This window comes from Delphinus delphis, chromosome 12, assembly GCF_949987515.2.
Source record: "Delphinus delphis chromosome 12, mDelDel1.2, whole genome shotgun sequence".
Taxonomy (NCBI): domain Eukaryota; kingdom Metazoa; phylum Chordata; class Mammalia; order Artiodactyla; family Delphinidae; genus Delphinus; species Delphinus delphis.
In genome coordinates this window covers 70,646,949-70,668,237 of record NC_082694.2, presented here as the reverse complement: position 1 = coordinate 70,668,237, position 21,289 = coordinate 70,646,949, and the positions used below count along the sequence as shown (strand labels likewise).

At 40.9% G+C, this 21,289-nt stretch overlaps 1 protein-coding gene and 1 non-coding gene across 7 annotated transcripts in view; one reads left to right on the top strand and one right to left on the bottom strand.

The window, feature by feature from the left end:
• Positions 1–21,289, bottom strand: part of DTNB (dystrobrevin beta) — a 243,996-nt gene that overhangs the window by 28,397 nt on the left and 194,310 nt on the right. For 5 of the 6 annotated variants that reach the window (XM_060026983.1, XM_060026981.1, XM_060026982.2 and 2 more), the window contains 4 exons: positions 14,431–14,516; positions 13,445–13,558; positions 8,375–8,471; positions 3,472–3,492 (listed from right to left, as the gene is read on the bottom strand). In XM_060026983.1, the coding sequence (XP_059882966.1) occupies positions 3,472–3,492; positions 8,375–8,471; positions 13,445–13,558; positions 14,431–14,516 (318 nt within the window). The remainder of the gene's footprint in view (positions 1–3,471; positions 3,493–8,374; positions 8,472–13,444; positions 13,559–14,430; positions 14,517–21,289) is intronic. The other variant, XM_060026979.1, reaches the window with a different exon arrangement.
• On the top strand, positions 5,403–5,509 carry LOC132435660 (U6 spliceosomal RNA). The gene has a single exon (XR_009521603.1). It is a non-coding gene; the product is annotated as a U6 spliceosomal RNA (small nuclear RNA).

Here is a 21,289-nt window from a genome sequence, read left to right as displayed (position 1 = left end):
TTGTAGATTATCTGTGCTAAAAAAAAAAGAGGGTGATTTTACTCTACATAACATATCTTTTCTTTAGACAGGAATAATAATAGAGTTAATAATACTACTAATATATTAGCTTGGTCTTCCTATTCTCTTGGTAACACTGCAATTTGTTCTTCTGATTCTTTTCATAAGGGACATTTCTAACCATCGTTCAGTCTCTTAAATAGATCTACCTATTATACGGGAGTACCTTGAGCAAAATTATTGCCTTAGGTACTCGAACCAGTTATGTCCCTTACAATGAATAAACTTATGAATTCACACTGTTTTTAAGTTAAAATCTTATAAATCTGGTTAACAGCAGTTTTCATTCAGCCGCTATTTATTGAGTATCTGCCATGTGGCAGGCACTGGGCTAGCAGCAAGGGGATGCAGTAGTAAAAAAGGCAGACACGGTCTTTTAATTACAGTCTGACGATTATCATGGGCCTGATTAACCCTGACTCAACCGATACAATCTAATTCCTGAGCCTGTTAAACTGTAGGGTATGTCATGGGTCGAACAGTCACTCAGTGAAGTCTTATCTGAAACAGCCAGGCAGTTCTGCCCTTAATTATAAACCTTGGAGCTGAGAAAAGAGAAGGGAAAGGAGGGAGGGGGGGAGAAAGGGAAGACAGAAGAATTATCAGCTGAGGTACTAATGTCACTAAAGCACTGGAAAAGTGGCTGAGGTTGAAGGTAGAACCAGAGCCCCGCAAGTCACAGTTAAAGTCACAGTTATTACCCATTTCCCTCCAATTTCCCCTATGCCAAAATAATCCCTGAAAGGGAATGAGGAAGGCAAACTGCATAAAAAGTTCTCTATAATGGATTTACAGAGCCAGTCTGGGGAAGATGTCTAGTAAATTCTTCATTTAAAAAGTCTTACAATTATTTTATGACTCGTATAGGGTAATACATTTTGATAGGGAAGAAATTAAACTATACCAGCCAGAACCTGGGAGGAAGAAAGGGTTACGACGTAGCTCTGTGGTAAATACCTTTTGGTGCCTCACTCGGTAATGATATAGATTAAAGCAGACGCTTGAGTTCTGAAGCTCTATAGTCTTTCCAGCTGTACATGTTAAAAATGTTGAACTATGCAAAGCCATTCAGTTCACATTTGAGCCTCACTGCTGAGCCTTAGGTGGGTACAGTTTAAACCTGTGATGTAGACAGAGGAAATTTCTACCTATATCCACAGAGCAGAATGTCTTACCTCACCATAGTGGGGAAACATGAGGGAAAAACAATTTGTACAAATTCATGCTCTGGACGGTCCCCTGGGACAGTGAGAACTAGAACATGAGCTCAGGACCCTGGCCACCGAGAACTCCCAACACACACACACACAAGCCACCGAGAACTCCCAACACACACACACAAGCCACCGAGAACTCCCAACACATACACACAAGTGGCTCATTAGTGGCAGGCTTCAGTGATCTGGGTCTAGCTTCTCATTTTGCCAACCTCAAGGGGCAGATAATCTCACACACAATCAAAGGTCACTGGAATGAACATGTTGTTATTTATTTCCCTGTCTGCTCAAGATCAGCTTTAAATTGACCTGAAATAATATGACAGCAGTGATAATCTCTGGTTCTTGGAGTACACAGTAATCCATAAAAGTTTTAAAAAATGAAGTGTCTCTTGGAAGCCCTTACTGCTGCCATTAACATAAATATCCATAATGTTTGCCCTCCTCTGAAAGGTGTTCTCAGGTTGGGTGTGGGTGTGCCCGATTACATGCTTTGCTCTGAGCTGGCCCATTCAGCAAGGGATCATGAGATGCTAGTCTGGGTGGACTGCTGGAGGAAGTTCCCAGGAAGTGGTTTACCTGTAAAGCACATCTCTGGGGCGCAGAGGGATGAATAAAAGGAGGGGAATGCTGGTGCCAGAAACTACAGGTCAGTTGATACCCTGATCTGCAGGAAGGGTGTGGTCACAGCAAGGGGATGAGGCTGTCAGGGAAAGGAGGGGAGAAGGGAACAGGAAGAACAGATATTTTCTTTCCCTCCCTCCAACACAATCTCACTCATCCTCTTGTTTGTGGCAGGCATTACCAGCACTTGCTTCTCTACTTCTTCTAAGCAAACTGGAGGATTATACTTCCCTGCCTCCACTGAAGTTAAGTGTGGTCGTGTGCCTTGCTTTGGCCAATGAAATGGAGTGGAAGTGATGTGTGTCACTTCCTGGCAGAAGCATTTAATGGCTGGGCTTGACTTTCCATCCTGGTTTTCTCCTGCTTTGCCCATGTGAATGTACCTATTGACACAAAAGTGCCATAAGGTCAAAGTAATAAATTATGTGTGAACGAGGAAAAAACAAAACCAAATAAAGCGCAGACAAAAATAAAATTTTGTTACATTAAAGTCATTGAGATGTACAGGTTGTTGGCCTACCCTGACATCATGCTCTGTCTTCTTTCCCTCTTCCTGACAGTCTCCTTTCCTCTTCTCTTGCCTCCTCCCCTCCTTATCCATCTCTTCCTTCCTTTCCTCTCCCTTTTACCCTATGACTCCATTGCTTTCCTACCTGGAAATAATAGTAAATATAATGTTTTATATTCCTATTCTTAATCTGAAACATGGATACATTTGTTTTTTGAAATAAGAAGTGAGTACATTTTTTGAATTACACATTTCACATTTCTTTCTTTAAAGAGAAGCCCTGAGGTAAATTAAAAATCAGCTTCAGTTCGTGTGAAAAATGTATGCTTTGAAAACCTTACTATATGATATAAACATATAGTCTTATCATTGTGGATAAGCCCTCAACTGATTTTCCTGTGTGGGTTAGTGGCTGTCAGGGAAAATAAAAACAAACATAAACTTTCCCTAAACACCTTGCGGCTCAGAAAAACCAGAGCTCCCTCTGGAGTGGGCTTTGAACAGGAAGTCACTTACAGCATGATCAGTCACTTAGTTTTCATTGGTAACTGTGTTAAGAAGGCTACTGGAGCTGGAACGTCCAGAAGACTGTTCAAGACTAAAGGACATCTAAAGTTATCAAAAGAACTACTCATTTTCATGCACAGTCATTCATGACATTGTATTTAACCCTGAGGTCACTCCCACCACCCTGAAAATTGTTTCAAGCAATTAAAGTCAGCCTAATCATGAAGCAGCAGAGAATGTAAGTGCAGGAAAATGTAACTGTAGCCTGGCTAGTCATGCATATTTAAATAAACACAACAGATGTGTACTTTGAAAACAAATTCAACAAGCTCTGGTTTCAAATAAGAACATGCTCTACTAGGTAAACATGACGTGGCCTTTTAGGCCATTTTACAACACCACGGAGAGAACTGCTAAGGGTTTTACACATAACCAGTTCCGCAGAGATGATCTTGGTACAGGGAGGAGAGGAGAAAGTATGTAACAGTTATATGAGGCAAAGGAGAACATGCAAAAGAAGCAAGAGCCAGGTGGGGAATTCTGAAGTTCACTTACTGCCTGCTTTTGCTCTTCCTCCTAGAGGTGGTGAACACGAAAAAAGGCAGAGGGGAAAAAGGAGAGAAATTAATGCCCATCACCACAAAACAACCGGAAAAAAAAGACAGAAAAGGGCAAACCAGGCCAGGCCCATGGGTTCAGAGATCCAAGGGCCTGACCACCGTCAGAGCGTCATCAGTTGGACAGAGCAAATGGCAAGCCTCTGCCCCATCCAGTTCTTTAAATGCTAACTTCTAGAGTTAGAAGGAAAGAACCTTACAAACCCTCTAGTCCAACTTCCCCTTTTATACACGAAAAAGCCCTAGAGAGCCTGACTTGCCCGAGGTTATATCACTATTTAGGGTAAACTGAAAGAAGCAGCTCAACCATGACTCAAAAGCTCCGTGATCACTCTGCTTCACGATTCACCACATCCACATGTGCTAGGTACGTTTCTCTAAGTCAGTGGTTCTCAAAGTGCAGAACATAGAGAGACCAGGAGCAGCAGCATCTGGAAACTTGTCAGAGATGCATGCTTTGCCCCGTCTCCCCCTAGACCAATGGAATCAAAACTCTTGGGGTGGGGGCAGCACTGTTTCAGGAAACTTTCAGTGGATTCTGAATCCTGCTAGTTTGAGAACCACTGCTCTTAAGAGCTTCCTAGAAACTGGAAATTCCATCTGACTACAGATTCTCTTATTTAGTCCCCTGTCTTCCACTTTCGGAGCTTTTGGCTGCTGCGTGGTCCTTTTCAAGGATGCACATACATCCCCTTCCCCCTATAAACTGGAACTGTTTCAAGGCCCTAAGAGGCTTTTCAAAAAGAATTCTTGACCTTGGTGTCTCATTAGTTGAACAAAGGTTTGTTTAATGCTCCCTATGCGTGAAGCACTGGAAACATGAAGGTAAGATATGGTCTCTGTCTTTCAGAGCCTTACAGTGACGGTGCTCAGAGCAGGCCCTTGCTAACTCTCAGCTCTCAGAATGCACCTCTAGACACTGAAGAAGGAAGCACGATGAAGATGAGATAAACACTTCCGAGTTCCTCTCTCCTCAGTCTTGTGCTTCTCAGTTACTCTGTCTTTTAATGGGTCTCTTTGTTTCCTTTTTCTGTGCCTCATCATGGGCAACTGTGGTCAGGACGCCTCTGCTCTTTGCCCCAAATACACAGATCTAAAATCTGTTGCAATGGTTCTATTTAAATTGGATCCATCCGTGCAGACTGCCTTTACTAAACATGTGTGTAGGAAGTCTTGGGAATGGATGAGTGCTTCTCAGTCTGCAGATCTGGGTGCAATGGAGAGAATGATTTCAGTAAAGCCAAGGAATTACGAAAGGGAGAGGGAAAGTAAGAATTTGGAGAAAGTCATTTTATTCCCGCAAGGGAGAGACATGCACTAGAAATTAAATGGGCACCAAGAACTCTCTTGAGAAGACTCCCAACTCAGTGCCGGAAGATGTTCTTCATTACCAAAACCAGCTGCTAGATGCTTGGCCAAACCTAATAGCACAGGCACCCAGGCAAAGAGGGCCCTGAGCGTTCGCTGAGTTAGCCTGAAGGAGTGAGCGTCTTTTAGCTTTTGCGTCTGGTATGCATGGCTCCAGGTAGAAGGGGTTAGAGTTTTACAGTTGGGAAGCGATCTCCCTGCCTAGTCAGGCTTCCCTGTGAGGCAGAACACTTTTCTTCCATTCACTAGGCAAGGCAACCAGCCGTAGAAGAGTTATTAAACAATTAAAAATGTGTTTCTATGGCTGGCACTAAATGTTGAAATGGAAATTGGTAGGGGAGAGATGGGGCAATCCTGACAAGCTGAAATTGCATCTGAGGTCAAAAGACCAGTACGTAATTTCTTAGAACTGTTTCTAAAACACCTCCCTATGTTCACTGTTTTCTCCAGGTTTGGTATTGGACACAATATTACCTTGGTTCAATAGAATAGAAAAATTCAGTGCTCGCTTCGGCAGCACATATACTAAAATTGGAATGATACAGAGAAGATTAGCATGGCCCCTGCGCAAGGATGATACGCAAATTCGTGAAGCGTTCCATATTTTTTTTAAAGCAATTATACTCCAATAAAGATGTTTAAAAAAAAAAAAGAAAAATTCAGAAGGCAATGCTTCATGTTTGTACATTTGGTGACTTTGCTGTATATAGTTTATCCATTGATATAAAATCATTATAATTTGCAGTAGACACATGTCAGGTTAGGATGGAGAGAGTGGACAGGTCAGTGTTTTCAGGACTTACAGGCCCCCCATGTGCACTGGGATTGGGAGAGGGTGGACTTTGGCAAAGTGTTACTTAGGATGGTGTTGTATAATCCAAACTCACAAAAGTTAATCAGATATAGCTTTGAAGGCTTTGTCAACACAGTAAACAGGTCAGATATAAGGTCTTAGAACCTTTCTGTTATCAATTAGTCAGTTGGGGTCAGTAAACATTGACTGGTGACAAGGTATAGGAGCCAACTTGATTTAAAGGGGGTAATAATGCCTTAATTATAAAGTGCAAACCTAGGACTGCTCAAGTCACCTAAAAACATGGGAGACCCGTCACATTGGGGATACCTGGCTAGATGGCCAAAGTAATGCCATAGCCACTGTAGGCATCTATATAAAAAAATTTATATTCAAAACCTCATTTGCATATGAGGTTAAAATTTAAAACTACAGAATTCATCTGGTAAATGCGTTTCAAAAGCAATACTGGAAAAATGGAAAATGAGGCAGAAAAATACTGGGAACGTAATTTAGAAACTAAAACACCATCACACAACTATTTTTAGATTAAATAAGTCTGAGGTAGAGGTTATCCATATATACTCATTAATCAGGGGAAAAAATGTAAAGAAAAGATACATTCTGAAACACGGGTACTTGAGTGTCAGTCTACATTATGTCATTAGGAAAAAAACAACAACAATAAGAAGGTCTCTGATACTCCTTGGTGACAGGGATTGAGTCTTAGTCACCATTATACACCACATACCCTAAACATGGCTCTTAATCAATGGATAAAAAGACAACATTCCTGGTTTATGTTTGCAATTCTTCTTCCCTTTCTGAATGACCTCAGCCTGTGAGGTGGGTAAATAATAAGGCTTTTAAGAACTTGATAGGATATCCTACAAAGCAGAGCAGTGGGGTCCTGGTTATTTTACAGAAATTATAACTGTAAGACAACAGCTGGAAATACAAAGAAACTCAGGGCTTGGGAATACAGTTCGAGACATCAGCTCGTTCTGCTTAGGCCTTGAATGCAAGTGTCAGACGTACATGACAAGGTCTTAGGAAGGCACACGGGACCTGAGCCAGGAACTCTAAGGAACACTGAGGGCAATCAGCTGACGGGAAAGCTTACTGTGATACTTAGGGGAAATGCATTCTGACTTCCCTTCAGTTTGCATAAACCTTTTTGCCTTTTACAAAAAGGGTACCTTCCCATCTATGTTTGGGTAATATTTGAGAACATTCTTCTGAAAGGCAGGTGAATCCCCCATGACCTTCTGTCCTGTGGGTGGACCAACCCCACAACGGCAGGGCTTTCAAAGCCCCACACGGCTCCAGATGTTACACTGGCCAAATGTATTTAAGCACCTCTCTGCTCTCCTGGGTGGCTGATTGCGTTGCTCAGCTGGATACTTGACAACTATTGGAAGGATTTGGGCCAGGTTTTACGCATAAGGTTTTCTTTAAACAAGACCCATTTAGACAAAATATTTCTCAGGAGACATCCTGCTAACAGGGTTAATGAAGAAACATGTCCCAAAATACCCCAAATACCCAGAACCAAAGCTAGAAAAAAACTCAGCTCAAGACTAAAAGAAGTGATTGTCTTGAGCAAGCCAAAAGTCAGTTTAAAACACAAACACTCCGTTTACCCAAGTTGCTAAATACCCACTGGTTTTATTATTAAAGGACTGGTTTAGAATGGAGAAGTTGAAGCAAACTCTTCAAGCTGACATGCTCCTGGGCTACCCCTCCTAGCCTAGGCCCTTGTCACTTCGGGTCTGGAAGATTTCAGTAGCTTCCTATTATCCTTTAGTTTCTCCTCTTCCCAACCTGCTATGTACATTTTCCTAAACTATTGTTTTCAAAACCTTTAATGACTCCACTTCATCACAGGATTAAATCTACCCCCTCAGCCTGCCTTTTGAGGTACTCCACACTGTGATTTCCATTCTGTATTTCATACCATGAAATACAATGGTTTCACAGTATAGACAGACAGGCCTTAGGAATTTATAGCATAAACAAATATGTCCTTGTATTGCTGCTACAGAGCTGGGTAAGTATTTCTATTCAGTGCCAGTCAAATCATCCAGGTGAGGACATTTAAATGCCAAGTGCGCCTTTGTCTGCTCTAGGGTGTAGGGGCTGTAATATATTTTTCACTAAAAATAGATAGTGAGGCCTGAATTATGCAAGTCCCAATATACCAAACCTAGAGCTATTTTATTGCTCCTAATAGAGTAAAATTATTGATTAGAGTTGGTTGATTACTTTGGTTTGCCTCTGTAATACTTATTAAAATAGGACACGATACTTGTTACGCATTTAGGTAGAATATTTGAAAACCTGTCTTAAAAGAAACTTTATGTAGTTGAGAAATATTCATTTCACATAACTAATATCCGATTTATAAACATTCTTATTAATTCATAAAAGCAACTATTCAAGGACATTAGTTCCAGATACTAATTTTTTGTAATCAGGCTTTACACTAATTTAGGTAGCTTTTATACTGAATTAGGTTAACTTTAGAGAGGTCTACCTGAAAACTGAGTCTAGGCAGCAAGAGTTAACCTTTTAGCCTCATCCTGTCTGACATCACAGGGAGGCAGAAGCTGAAGTGCAGGTGAAGATGGACAAGAAGAGCTGGGAGGTGGGAGGAGACCTGAGCGGCTGCTGCTCTTACCTTCAGCAGCTTCATCAGCCCTTCCAGCTGGACCATCAGTTCCCGCCTGCTCTCCTGCAGCGCTGACATCCTCTGCTCCAGCTCATCTTTCCTCTGCCTGTCGGAGAGGAAAAGCTCATGAGAAATGAAGAGATGGAAGGGCAGTTAGATCACAAAAAGACACTGTAATTTAAAAATATTAAAAATTGTAATGTGCTACTGAACAAATATATAAAAAAAAAAAGAAAATGAAGATAAAATGATCCTCAAAGAAGAGTCGAAGGCCAGATGAAATGGGTTTTGGACCTGATTCTGCTACTTACCAGTGTATGAGATGCTGAGCAAATCATTTAAGTTCTGATACTGGATACATAAAATGGTGCTAATATCTGTTTTGCTCACTTTTCTTTACTGCTGTGAGAATAGTATGTAAAAATGCTTTGGAGGGCTTCCCTGGTGGTGCAGTGGTTAAGAATCCAATGCAGGGCACATGGGTTCGAGCCCTGGTCCGGGAAGGTTCCACATGCCGCGGAGCAACTAAGCCCGTGCGCCACAACTAATGAGCCTGCGCTCTAGAGCCTGCAAGCCACAACTACTGAGCCTGCGTGCTGCAACTACTGAAGCCTGCGCACCTAGAGCCTGTGCTCCGCAACAAGAGAAGTCACCGCAATGAGAAGCCCGCGCACCGCAACGAAGAGTAGCCCCTGCTCGTCGGAACTAGAGAAAGCCCACGTGCAGCCACGAAGACGTAATGCAGCCAAAAATAAATAAACAAATTTATTTTAAAAAAATGCTTTGGAAAGTACATATTGCCGTACAGTGAAAAAGTATTGTTAATATTATTAAAGTGATTTAAAAAATTCTTTAGGAAGCCAAATGCCTCACTTATACATAAAACTAGTCCAAATTAAAATTAATAGTGGAAAAAAATGTATGAAAACTGCTCAGGGAAGACAGGGTTCAGGAGTCAGTGCTTCCAGAACCACACATCAGGTTCCAAAAGTATGACAGACATCAGGACGACTCTGTGTCTAAGAGAATTCTGAGGACAGATTTCTGTTTCCCTGAGGACAGATTTCATGTCAACAAGTCTAGCTCAATCTGTCCAAAACCAAACTTGAGACTTTCATCCCTAAATGGTTCTCTTCTCAATTTCCCTTTCTCTCCTACTTTTTCTTCTAACTGTCATGGCTGAAAAACTCAGTCCTCTTTGATACTTTCCTGTTCATTTCCTATATTCAATCAGTCACCCAATTCAGATGATTCTTGGAAATCACATGTCTATCTTTATATTCCCACAGGTTAAATAAAAGATAGTATTAATTTTTTTTTTTGCGGTATGCGGGCCTTTCACTGCTGTGGCCTCTCCCGTTGCGGAGCACAGGCTCCGGACACGCAGGTTCAGCGGCCATGGCTCATGGGCCCAGTTGCTCCACGGCACATGGGATCTTCCCGGACCAAGGCACAAACCCATGTTCCCTGCATCGGCAGGCGGACTCTCAACCACTGTGCCACCAGGGAAGCACGATAGTATTAATTTTAGTGACACCTATTTCCTTTGTTTTTCAACATGGTTGTTAGAAAATTTTTGGTACACATACGGCTTACATTATATTTCTATCAGAGAGTGCTGCTCCAGACCCTACCTACATTCCTATCCTTAGTTCCTTACCTCCCTTTCCCTTCCATGTCTGGACCTCCAGCCATGGTTCACTTTTCCCTAAGCAGACTGCATCATTTTACAAGTGAGTATTCCCCTACTCTCTTCCAAATGTTATTCACTCCTTAGTGTCCCTCCCAAACGTCACTCTTTCCAGGAAGCTATTCCTGATTACTTCAGCAGGTATAGGATCCTGCTTATTTAATCACATAGCAGTTGGTGCTTCTCTGTGGCACTTAATATATTTTACCTTGTATTGCTGTCACTCCTACCATGATGCAGAATCCTTGAGGTCAGGGGATGACCTTACTCGTCTTTGCTTATATTTAATGATTAAGAGAATATCACGCATCCAGTGTGGACTCAATTAACATCTAGTGAACTTAATGAAATCATTATTTGAAGCCCTCCAAGGATTTCCAATGACCTATCACTTAAGGCTCTCAGAATCTGGTCTCAATTATCCAACTAATTTTATCTCCCATCATTGGCACTCTAAAGATTAATTCACTGGATGACTGAAAACAAATTCTTAGCTCCAAGGCTCCTTCTCCTGTCTGAAATGTGTCATACTTATTGGGGAATCTTGCTGAACCCCAACTCTGCTTCTAATCTTAAATGTTTTGTCCTACACGCCATTCAAACCACACCTACCTTTCATGGTCCAGCCCAAATTCCAGCACTATCAAGCGTCAAATTGCTTCTAGCCTCTGTGTGTGTGTGTGTGTGTGTGTGCCTTTCCCTACTCACATTTCTTCTAATATCCATACTATTTATTAACATTGTACAATATTATTTAACTGACTAGCAAATTATTTTAAGTTTTGTTTCCGAAACTAGATTATAAATTTTTAAGATAGAATCATTGTCTTCTCATCTTCATACTCCCTAAATTTCCAGTGCAGGTATAAACTCAAGAAGGAGGAGTTGACTCATTCAACCTTCTAGAAAGCCTTTCTTCCCTGAACCCCCAAGCCTGGATGCAGTACTCTTTCTTTGTGCTGTGTATGATCAAATAATTATAATATGTGGCAAAAATGAATGAACTACAGCTACATGCAACAACATGGAAGGCTCCTAAAGAGTAATATTAAGGGGGGAAAATGTCCCAGAAGACTGCATGGAATACCATTTCTATAAAGCTCAAAAAACAAAAAGCAAAATTAGACACTTTATCACGTGGGCATACACACATACTTGACAATACTCTTTTAAAAAGCAAGGGAACTGGGACTTCCCTGGTGGCACAGCGGTTGAGACTCCATGCTCCCAATGCAGGGGGCCTGGGTTCGATCCCTGGCAGGGGAACTAGATCCCACATGCGTGCTGCAGCTAAGACCCGGTGCAACCAAATAAATAAATAAGTAAATATTTAAAAAAAGAAAAAAAAAGGGAATGATAAACCAAATTCTGGATAGAGGTTAGCTCTGTGGGGAAGGCAGAAGCGAGGAAGTGGAATAAGGGGGCACTTTTACAGATGACATGGCTTTAGCAATATATGAATTCTCAAGTAGGATGTGAGTTCCTGGGTGTTCATTTTATCATTATGCCTCATATCTCACACACTTGTCATATATTATTATAATAACAAATATACCGTTAAAAATAATGAAGGGGGAAAAGACAATCTTGGTGGTCAGGATTCATAACCACTAACCCTATGGATGAAATTCTCTATCTTGCTTTATTATACTAGCTGGGTATTGGCAGTTCCTGGATTCATGTATATTCATCAAAACCAGAAGGATGTCAGAACCTACAAATGAATTTTGCCCTTTATGTGTCTTGTGATAAACAAAACTTCGTATATTAATATAGATGAATACACCAACTTCTTTCATGGCTAGTAATTCTGAGAAATTATATTTTCTATTCCAAAACCCTAAAGAAACTCTCCTACGTTTTCTTCTAGAAGTTTTAACATTTTTGTCTCCATGCTTAATGCATCCGGTGGTGTTTTTGTATATGGTGTGAGGAAGAGAGCCAATATGTTTGTCCTTATGCATGACCAATCAATCCGGCAAACTTATTAAATAGTCACTCTTTTTTCAGTGGTATACAAGCTGCTTTTGAGATTAAATACTTTCTGATTTCTCAGGATTTAGACCCTCCTTGTATTTAGATTAAATTCCTGTCTCTCACTGCCTTGTGTCACAGTGCTGGACTCAGCCCTTTGCCTACTAAATCTACAGGTTTTTCAGATCCCTCTAGCATAAAGAAGCCCTTTCAGCAATCCTAGTTCCAGCAATAGTTAAAATAAAGTATGACAGTTTTTTGCTTTTCTAGATACAAAATAGTCACTTGTGCCTGAGCTGAGGTGAGGAAAGAAAACAGCTGTATCTTACACTGATAGCTTAGTTATGCTCTACCTGAGTCAGCAGCTTTTGCTTTCCCATCCTCCCTAGTGTGACACCAACCATGCTGATATCTCAAATGTGTGACAGTGGACCCAGAGCAACCAAAATCTCAGCCCAGTTGCTAATCAATTTAGAAACTAAAATGAATTTTTAGGAGAATGGGAATCTCTGTGTCTCTAATGATTTTCATCTGCGTGGTTTAAATTCTTGATGAGTTGACCTAAGCCGAAGGAAGAACTAAGGAAGGACATTCGGCTATGCAGAATCCCAGGTGACAGCACGTTAAAAATCAACTGCAGAATGTCAAATGTTACAACCTAAACAGAAAGAACCCACTATTTGGAAATCTAGAGGTCTGGTGAGAATCAAGTCACTCACTCAGTTTCCATAATGTCTTCACTTACAAAGAGTATACACACATCTTTCTAAGACCGATAGGAAATAAGACCCTAATAACTTTGCTCGGATAACGCTCACGTTATACTCTCCTGGAAGATGCCCTCATTCCCTCCAAAACAGCACCGAGTGGGAGCTGAAGTTGCTCTCTACCCCCATCCTGATCCTACGTCCTTAGTCTCTCCATCCTTGAGACAGTTTATACTTATGCTGAGGTAGAAAGTACCACAGCCATGGTGCGAGGGATTCCCGCTTGGTTTCACATCTCAGGGGAGTTCCCGCAACGGAATCCTGCTCTGCCTATGAAGCGCGGGAGAACATACTCAAAGGACAGGGAGAGCATTACTCCTGCCAGGAGTCTCTAAAGTCAGACTAATTTGCAAGATAAGAAGATTGAGTGCAGCACAGTGGTCTTCCTAAAGCAATCACAAAAGTGTAAACACTGCGCCTGGTGTTTACCTAGTTCTGAAATGAAGGCAGGAGATCTCACAGTGATTAATAAAGGGACTCAAACACCTGAAGCAGTAACAGAATGAGTGGAACGCTTTGGCTGTTTGTTCTAACATGACGAGTTAAGCCGATAAACAGATTCTAACCCACTAGTTTGGTTCCCTGGGATATGAACTCCTACTGTAGCAGACTATGACTTGGGGACAGCGGTGCAGCTTCCCCACTTACCTCAGCAGCCGCAGCTCTGCCAGCAGTGTGGGGTTCTGCTGGGCCTTCTCCGGAGTGGGCTGGGAAGCCTGTTCATGCTCTAGACGGAGACGCTGAATCTCCTGCAGGATCTCTCTAGAGAGATGGATGAAAAAGAGATGGCCACGTGCGGCTTCACAGCTCACTCCCTCTCTTTTTTTCCGTTAGAAGTTTTTATTCTAGTCATGCTGCCTCTACCAATCTTGTTCTGATTGTTTCTGAATGACCAAGATGTGAAATGGACACCGTCTTAAAATTGCTGCACTCGGTATTTCCTCGATGAAACAATTCTTTGTGGTAGAAAAAGTCTTACAAACCCTCTTCTCAAGAACTTGAAAAATTTCCACAGAAGAAAAAGGACAACTATCAATAGAAGAGTCTGTTCCTGTCTGGGGGGAACTTGCAACCTTCTAATGCAAGTCTTGTGCTAACTCCCCTCAAGTCTTCCTCTGTCTCCCTTCTTCTCCTGAACCCCACTCCCACCCCGAGATCTGATGGTTGCCACTTCCTCCACTGTGCCTGTTACATTATGACCAATTTCCTTGTCCTGGTTTCTGCTTTTTCAGTGCATGATGGTGTGTTGTCTGGTCGCCAAGCCTGTAAATGGCTTTTTAGTGAGAGACCAGACAGTCGCGTGCTGCATCGTGGGCCAGGACAAGATGACAAGACACAGCAAAGGCTCCTGGGAGTAGAGTGGAGAAAGGAATGGGAGGGGAACACACTGGTGGGTGAGAAAAAGAATCTACCTGAGAGCACCTGAGCGGGGTTTTGGACTACCAGAATGAACAGCATGCAGAGATATACAAATTAGTGTCCAGGGCATGTACTGGACTTGGGCTGGCCTATCTTCACTGAGGTGGGATCTTCCTTTGTGGTCAAAACCCACCTAGACTGCAAGGAAAATGAGAATCAGATACTCACGTGATAATCCTGGGCTTCAGAAACTGGCTCGACCTCTGCATTCTTACCTGTTTTTGTTTTCCAGTTCTGCAATAAGCTGTCTTTGTTGTTTGTTGGCATCAAAGTTAAAGCTCAAGTCGGTGGGAGGACGGGTCTACAGTGAGGAAGAAGAAAGGTTTTTTTTTTTATTCAAATATATCCAGAGGCCCAGATGGACTGTTGATTTTTTTTAAAACAGATTTTTGAGGTATAATTTACATACCATAAAATCCACCCGTTTTAAGTGTACAATTCAATGAGTCTTCGTATATTTAAACAGTTATGCAAACCAATCACCACAGTCCAGTTTTAGAACATCTTTCATCACCACAGAAAGTTCCCTCATGCCAGTTTGTAGTCAACTTCCACTCCCATCCCCAACCACAGGCAACCAGTGATCTGCTTTCTGTCTACAGTTTTGCCTTTTCTAGAAACTTCATATAAATGGAATCATACAACATGCAGGCTTCCACTTAGCATGGTATTTCTGAGGTTCATCCATGTTGCTCCATGCATCAGGAGTTCCTTCCTTTTTATTGCTGAATAGTATTCCATTGTTTCCAGCTTTTGGTTAACACAAATGAAGCCGCTCTGAACTCTCATTTACAAATCTTTGTATTGATACATGTTTTCATCTGTCTTGGGTAAATCCCTAAGAGTGGAATTCCAGAGTTATATGGTTAACTCTGTATTTAACATTTTGAGAAAGTGTCAAACTGTTTTCCAAAGTGGCTGAACCATTTTACAGTCCCACCAACAATGAATGAGGGTTCTAATTTCTCCACATTCTCACCAATACTTGTCATTGTCTTTTTGGTTTTAACCATCCTAGTGGGCGTGAAGTACCTAATTGTGGGTTTTTTTAAAAATTGAGATATAATTTACATGCCTTAAAACCTACCCTTTTAAAGTATATAATTCAGTGGTTTTAAACTATATTTATGAGGTTGTGAGCCCATCATCAGTATCTACTTCCAGGACATTTTCATCACCCCGAAAAGAAACCCACAGTCACTCCCCATTTCCCCTCCACCATCTTGTGACAACTTATCTAATTTCTTTATCTATGGATTTGCCTACTCTGGGCAGTTCATACCAATGGAATCATGCAGTATGTGATCTTTTATGTATGGCTTCTTTGACTTGGCAAATGATTCCAAGGTTCATCCACGTTGTAGCATGTATCAGTACTTCATTTCTTTTTATAGATGAGTCATATTCCACCATATGGATACATCACATTTTGTTCATCCATTCAGCAGCTGGGGGACATTTGGGTTCCCATTTTGGCGGGCTATTTTGCATAATGCTGCTATGTGCATTTGCGGACAAGTTTCTGTGTAGAGACATGCTTTCATTTTTCTTGGGTATATATCTAAGAGTGGAACTGCTGGGTCATATAGTAACTGCCTTTTGGGCAACTGCTAAACTGTTTTCCTACATGGCTGTAGCAGTTTACATTCCCACTAGCAATATATGAGGGGTCCATTTTTTCCACTTTCTGGCCAACAGTTGTTATAGTCCATTTTTTTGATCACAGTAATCCTAGTGAGTATAAAATGGTATCTTGTGATTTTGATTTGTATTCCCCTAATATGTTAAGCATACTTTCATGTGCTTATTGGCCATCTATATATCCTCTTTGGAGGAGTCATTATGGTTTTGATTTGCATATTCACTACTGGGTCTGACCCTTATACCTCCTTTAAGAATATGGAAGCCGGGCTTCCCTGGTGGCGCAGTGGTTGAGAGTCCGCCTGCCGATTCAGGGGACACGGGTTCGTGCCCTGGTCTGGGAAGATCCCACATGCCGTGGAGCGAGCCACGGCCGCTGAGCCTGCGCGTCCGGAGCCTGTGCTCCGCAACAGGAGAGGCCACAACAGTGAGAGGCCCGCGTACCGAAAAAAAAAAAAAAAAAAAAGGAAGCCAATCAACAGAAAATAGGAAAATGGATGACTAGGTGACATTTCCCTTTTATTGATTAACCAGAGTGGAAGCTCTTAATGAAGGCTCTGGTATAGTTACACTTCACTCCAGGTATTCTTGGTTCTTCCCAAAACATGATCTACGATGAAGCAGAAACCTTGTTTCCTGTCTAGAGTTTAAAGATGCAATAAGTAATTCTTTTCATGTGAAATTTCCTAAATAAACAGGGGCAAAATAGCATAGCAAATCTGGGTGGGAGCCTTTTATCCAATTACCAAGTAACTTCCTTCTTTAAAAGGAAAAAACCTGATCTTTCTTCCTCCAGAGAAGAGTAGACCAGCAGTCGACTGAGCAAGTTCTCTATATATTCTATTCAGTCTTGTGAGAGCCTGAGTTGAACCTCAGAAAAATAGCTTGCCTCAGAGTAAAACTGCTATGAATAAAAGGTTTACAATTCCTGAAGACTAGAGTTAAAACTAATGGCTCCTTATGAGAGTGGGACCAGGCAAAATTATGGATGAGGAAATGAGCTCTGAAAGGAATTTGTTTCATATAATGACAAACGACAAAAAACCCTACAGTATTTCACTGGAAATTTCTAAAGAATCCTTTTAGTTTTGAGTGTCTGACTGCAATGCTGAAGCATCTTTCAAAGAGGAAGTTAACATAGGAATCAAGAATTATTATCAATAGTGATTCCTAACCAGGAAAGATTCTTTGGCACCAAGAAGCATTGTTACTCAAATACAAAGAAGTAGGGGCGGAAAAAGATTCAAGCCCTTAGACAGCAGTCCCACCTGGAGCAGCCTGCACCCTAGCTCCTCCACCTGGACGTAACAGCAGGGAGCCCCCAGTGGACAGCTGAATGATGGCTTGTTTCACCCAGACAAATGTCAAACACAGTTGAGTGTACACTAAATAACAGAGAAATGTAGGATTTTATTTATTGACTATCTTAGACACCACAGTACTCTTTAAAAAAAAAAAAAAAAAAAAGCCAGGTATCCCTTCCTAAAATGCCCCCAGGACACTGAAGGGAAAAAGAGGGAACAGTTTATAAAGACATAGATTACTTTAGCCAGAAGATCCCTAAAGATGATTTCTTTCAAAAATTAGATGTTCATTCATTCATTTATCCAACAAATATTTCCTGAGGACTTAATATGTGTTCGATACTACTCCAGAAACTAGGGATGCGTTAGTGAATAAAATACAGCCTCTACCCTCATGTAGCTCACATTATATTGGGAGAGAATAATAAATAAATAAATGTAGGTGATATATATATATATATATATATATATATATATATATATATATATGGCATCAGTAGTGATCAATTTGATGAAGAAATATAGGGTTATGACACAGAATAAACTGAGACAGAAGATTTCTTCAATGAGATAGTTATGAAAGACTCAATGAACTTAGGAAGCAAACCAGGTGAAGGTCTGGGGGTTGGGAGGGTCGGGCTTGCTGGGCAGAAAGAAGGGCAAAGGCCTACAAGTGCTCCAGGTTGGTGTGTTCTGGTCAGTACTGATGGAGTGGTGCGGCTATGAGGCAGGGAGAGGTGATAAACTGGGAGGGCCCAGATCATGAAGGACCTTTTCATCATGCAGTGGAGTTTCCATTCCATTCCAAATGTGGTGTGAAGCCACTGTAGGATTCTGAACAGGGAAACATGGAATCAATTCCAAATAACATATGTACATACTCTGCCCTCAAGGAGGTGGAGCCTGACTCCCTGTTCCTTAAGCGTGGCCTGTCCATAGTGACTTCCTTCTAAAGAGGACAGTGTGGAAAGGGGACAAAAGAGTAACTTTATGTCGGAGACACCTGACAAAAGCTTCCTCAGCCAAGTGATCAAGGTCAACATCAACAGTGATAAGTTACATTGATACTATATATGTATGATGTGATGTGAGGAAAATAGCACTTATCTCTTCCTCCCCAAAACCCATAATCCCAGTCTAATCATGAGAAAAACAGACAAATCCCCATTAAGGGACATTCCTCAAAACTGTCAAGGTCATCAAAAACAAGGAAAGTCAGTAATAAGCTATAATGGAAAATAATCCTATATATCATATAGGATTATCATATATATTAGCATATAGGATATAACTATATATATAGCTGAATCAATTTGCTGTACACCTGAAACTAACACAATATTGCAAATCAACTATGTTTCAATAAATAAAAAACAAACAAAAAAAAACAAGGAAAGTCAGAGAAGCTGTCACAGACCAGAGGAGCCTAAGGAGATATGACAATTAAATGTAATGTGGTATCTCGGATGGAACCCCAGAACAGAGAAAAGACATTAGGTAAAAACTAACAAAATCTGAGTAAAGCATGGACTCTAGTTAATAATAATGTATTGATATTGGCTCACTAATTGCAACAAACATGCTATACTAAGGTAAAATGTTAATAATAGGAGAAATGGAACATGGGTTATATGGAAACTCTCTGTACTAGCTTCATAGTTTTTCTGTAAATCTAAAATTGTTCTATAATGAAGCTTATTAAAAACAAACACTGCTTTGGCTACTAAGTGGAGGATTTACTGTAGTGGGATAAGAATGGAAGTAGGTGGACCACTTAAGAATCCAAGCGTTTGCTACCTAGTCGCATGTAAACCTTGAGTTACTTTATTTTACTATATACCTTTATTTTCTTGTCTGTAAAATGGGAATATTTATGGAAAGAGATGTGAAGAGGATCCCTTCCTCTGTTACACTAGTATTCTCTTAGGTTTAGGTAATCTCACAGAGCTCCATCATCTTTAATGAGATAGAGACACATCTGAAAAATACAGGATAAGGAACAAGACCCCACTGAGCAAAACTGGGCAAATATAAAACCAAGGAGAGCCAACATAGTCAGCAAACTGTAATCTGCTGGTATGCATTTCTGGAGCCTCCAAAAGAGAGACTGGAAGTTTCCCATCTGGATGAACTTGGCAGGATGAGTTCCACAGAGACGTGCCTGATGTCAACCAGACTTTCACCGCATCCCAAGGGCAGCCTTCCCGTCACCTCAACCTCGCTTAGACTAACTGGAGGGCTATGGATTATTAATACCTCTCTCTCTCTCTCAAAAACCCAGTAATGTTTTTTAGGAGAGTGGTTCCCAAGCTAGCTGTAAATCAAAAGACTGAAAGTTTTCTTTTTTTTTTTTTTAAACTAAAATCAATGGACCCTACTAAACCCAGAGATCCTGATTCAGTAGGTCTGAGGCAAGGCCAAGAATCTACATATATTTTAAGTGTTGCACAAAAGATTAGAATATGTAGCCAGGTTTGACAATGACTATTTTATAGGGGTTTTAAATCATTAAATGTGTGCAAAAGACCACATGAAAATACTCTTGATCTTTAATTCTAAGAGGCCGTAAGGACATTTCTGGAATGGTGCATGGGTGGAGCAGCTGACACGATGATGAGGCTGTGGAGTCCGGGACTGGGCTATGTGAAAAAAAAATCTCAAAAACGTGTAAATGTAGGTAGCATGACAATGGACAATGGTTTCCCTTTCCTTTCACCTTTCTTCCAAGTTTTCCATAATGAGTTTTTAATTTTTTCATAAAGAAAAAAAATTTTTTAATAAACAAAACCCACCTGACTACATCTAATGCTAGTGATGTTTGTGATGAAATTTAAGATTTGCTGCTATTACCATGATTTGCCACACACTGTATTTCTGTTGTTGTTGTTGTTGTTTTGCGGTACGCGGGCCTCTCACTGCTGTGGCCTCTCCCGCTGCGGAGCACAGGCTCTGGACGCGCAGGCTCAGCGGCCATGGCTCACGGGCCTAGCCTCTCCGTGGCATGTGGGATCTTCCCGGACCAGGGCACGAACCCATGTCCCCTGCATCGGCAGCTGGACTCTCAACCAGTGCGCCGCCAGGGAAGCCAGTTGTTGTTGTTGTTTTAAAATGGAATTTAGGCACTTCAGGAAAACAAATTAGCTCTCCTGGCTCATCTAAGCAACCTACAATTTTTCTATCTGAGGGTCAGCCTGAAGAGGTTTCAGTGGCCATGTCTGCCACCTGGGGAGATGTGAGGGTCTGACGCTGGAGCATTTCACAGGGTGTAATGCCGGCTGCTAAAATGATTTAATGGTCTTTCTTGTAGAAGGTTTTTGAAAAGAAAAAAAAAAAATCAATACAAAGCCTATCTGGCAGGCTATAAATAAATTCTTTTGAGCACTACACCCACTTTATGCAAAGCACTTGTATCAGTGAGAGATTAGCAGATTAGAAGTCTTCTGTTTAATAGAAATCTAGTTAAGAAGAATCCTTCCTGAGAGACCCAATATTTATAAGATAACTACACTAAGGAAAATAAGATGAAAGGGGCCATATCAGTATTTAGTCTCAAGACCATTCTAACAATTATTTTCACATGAATTAGAGAACTGGCATCAGAAACTATCAGGTGTAAACAGATTTATCTTGTTTGCAGTAAAGGAGTACTAGGATCTACTTTTCAGGGTCAAACGGCTTTGGAGCTTTTATTTACAAATTTTAAAAAGTACTAAGTAAAGTCAACAAGACTACATAATGGTATTACATGTACTTAATTTTAAAAATCCACCACAATGTTATTCCATTTCAAAAAATTTAATTAATGTTATTTATAAATTTTAATTTCTAAAATAACAAACATTTGTGACTGATTGAGGGCATGTATAGGGTTTAACTAATTAAATAAAACTAGTCTTTTTCCCAGACATTTTTTCCCCCTGTTCTGTTCCATTTCATTAACCTTTAGAGTTGGAATGTTAGAGTCAGATGTATGCCTTAGTATTAGATTCTCAAGGAAAAGATTTTGAAGACTAAACAAACCCAAAGGAATAAATGACGTTTTGAGAGAGAAACAAAGCAAAACTCTATTGGCAGCTTTCATAACTCTCTTTCCCTGTGAAGAAGTAAACATAAATTAGTACACATTTCT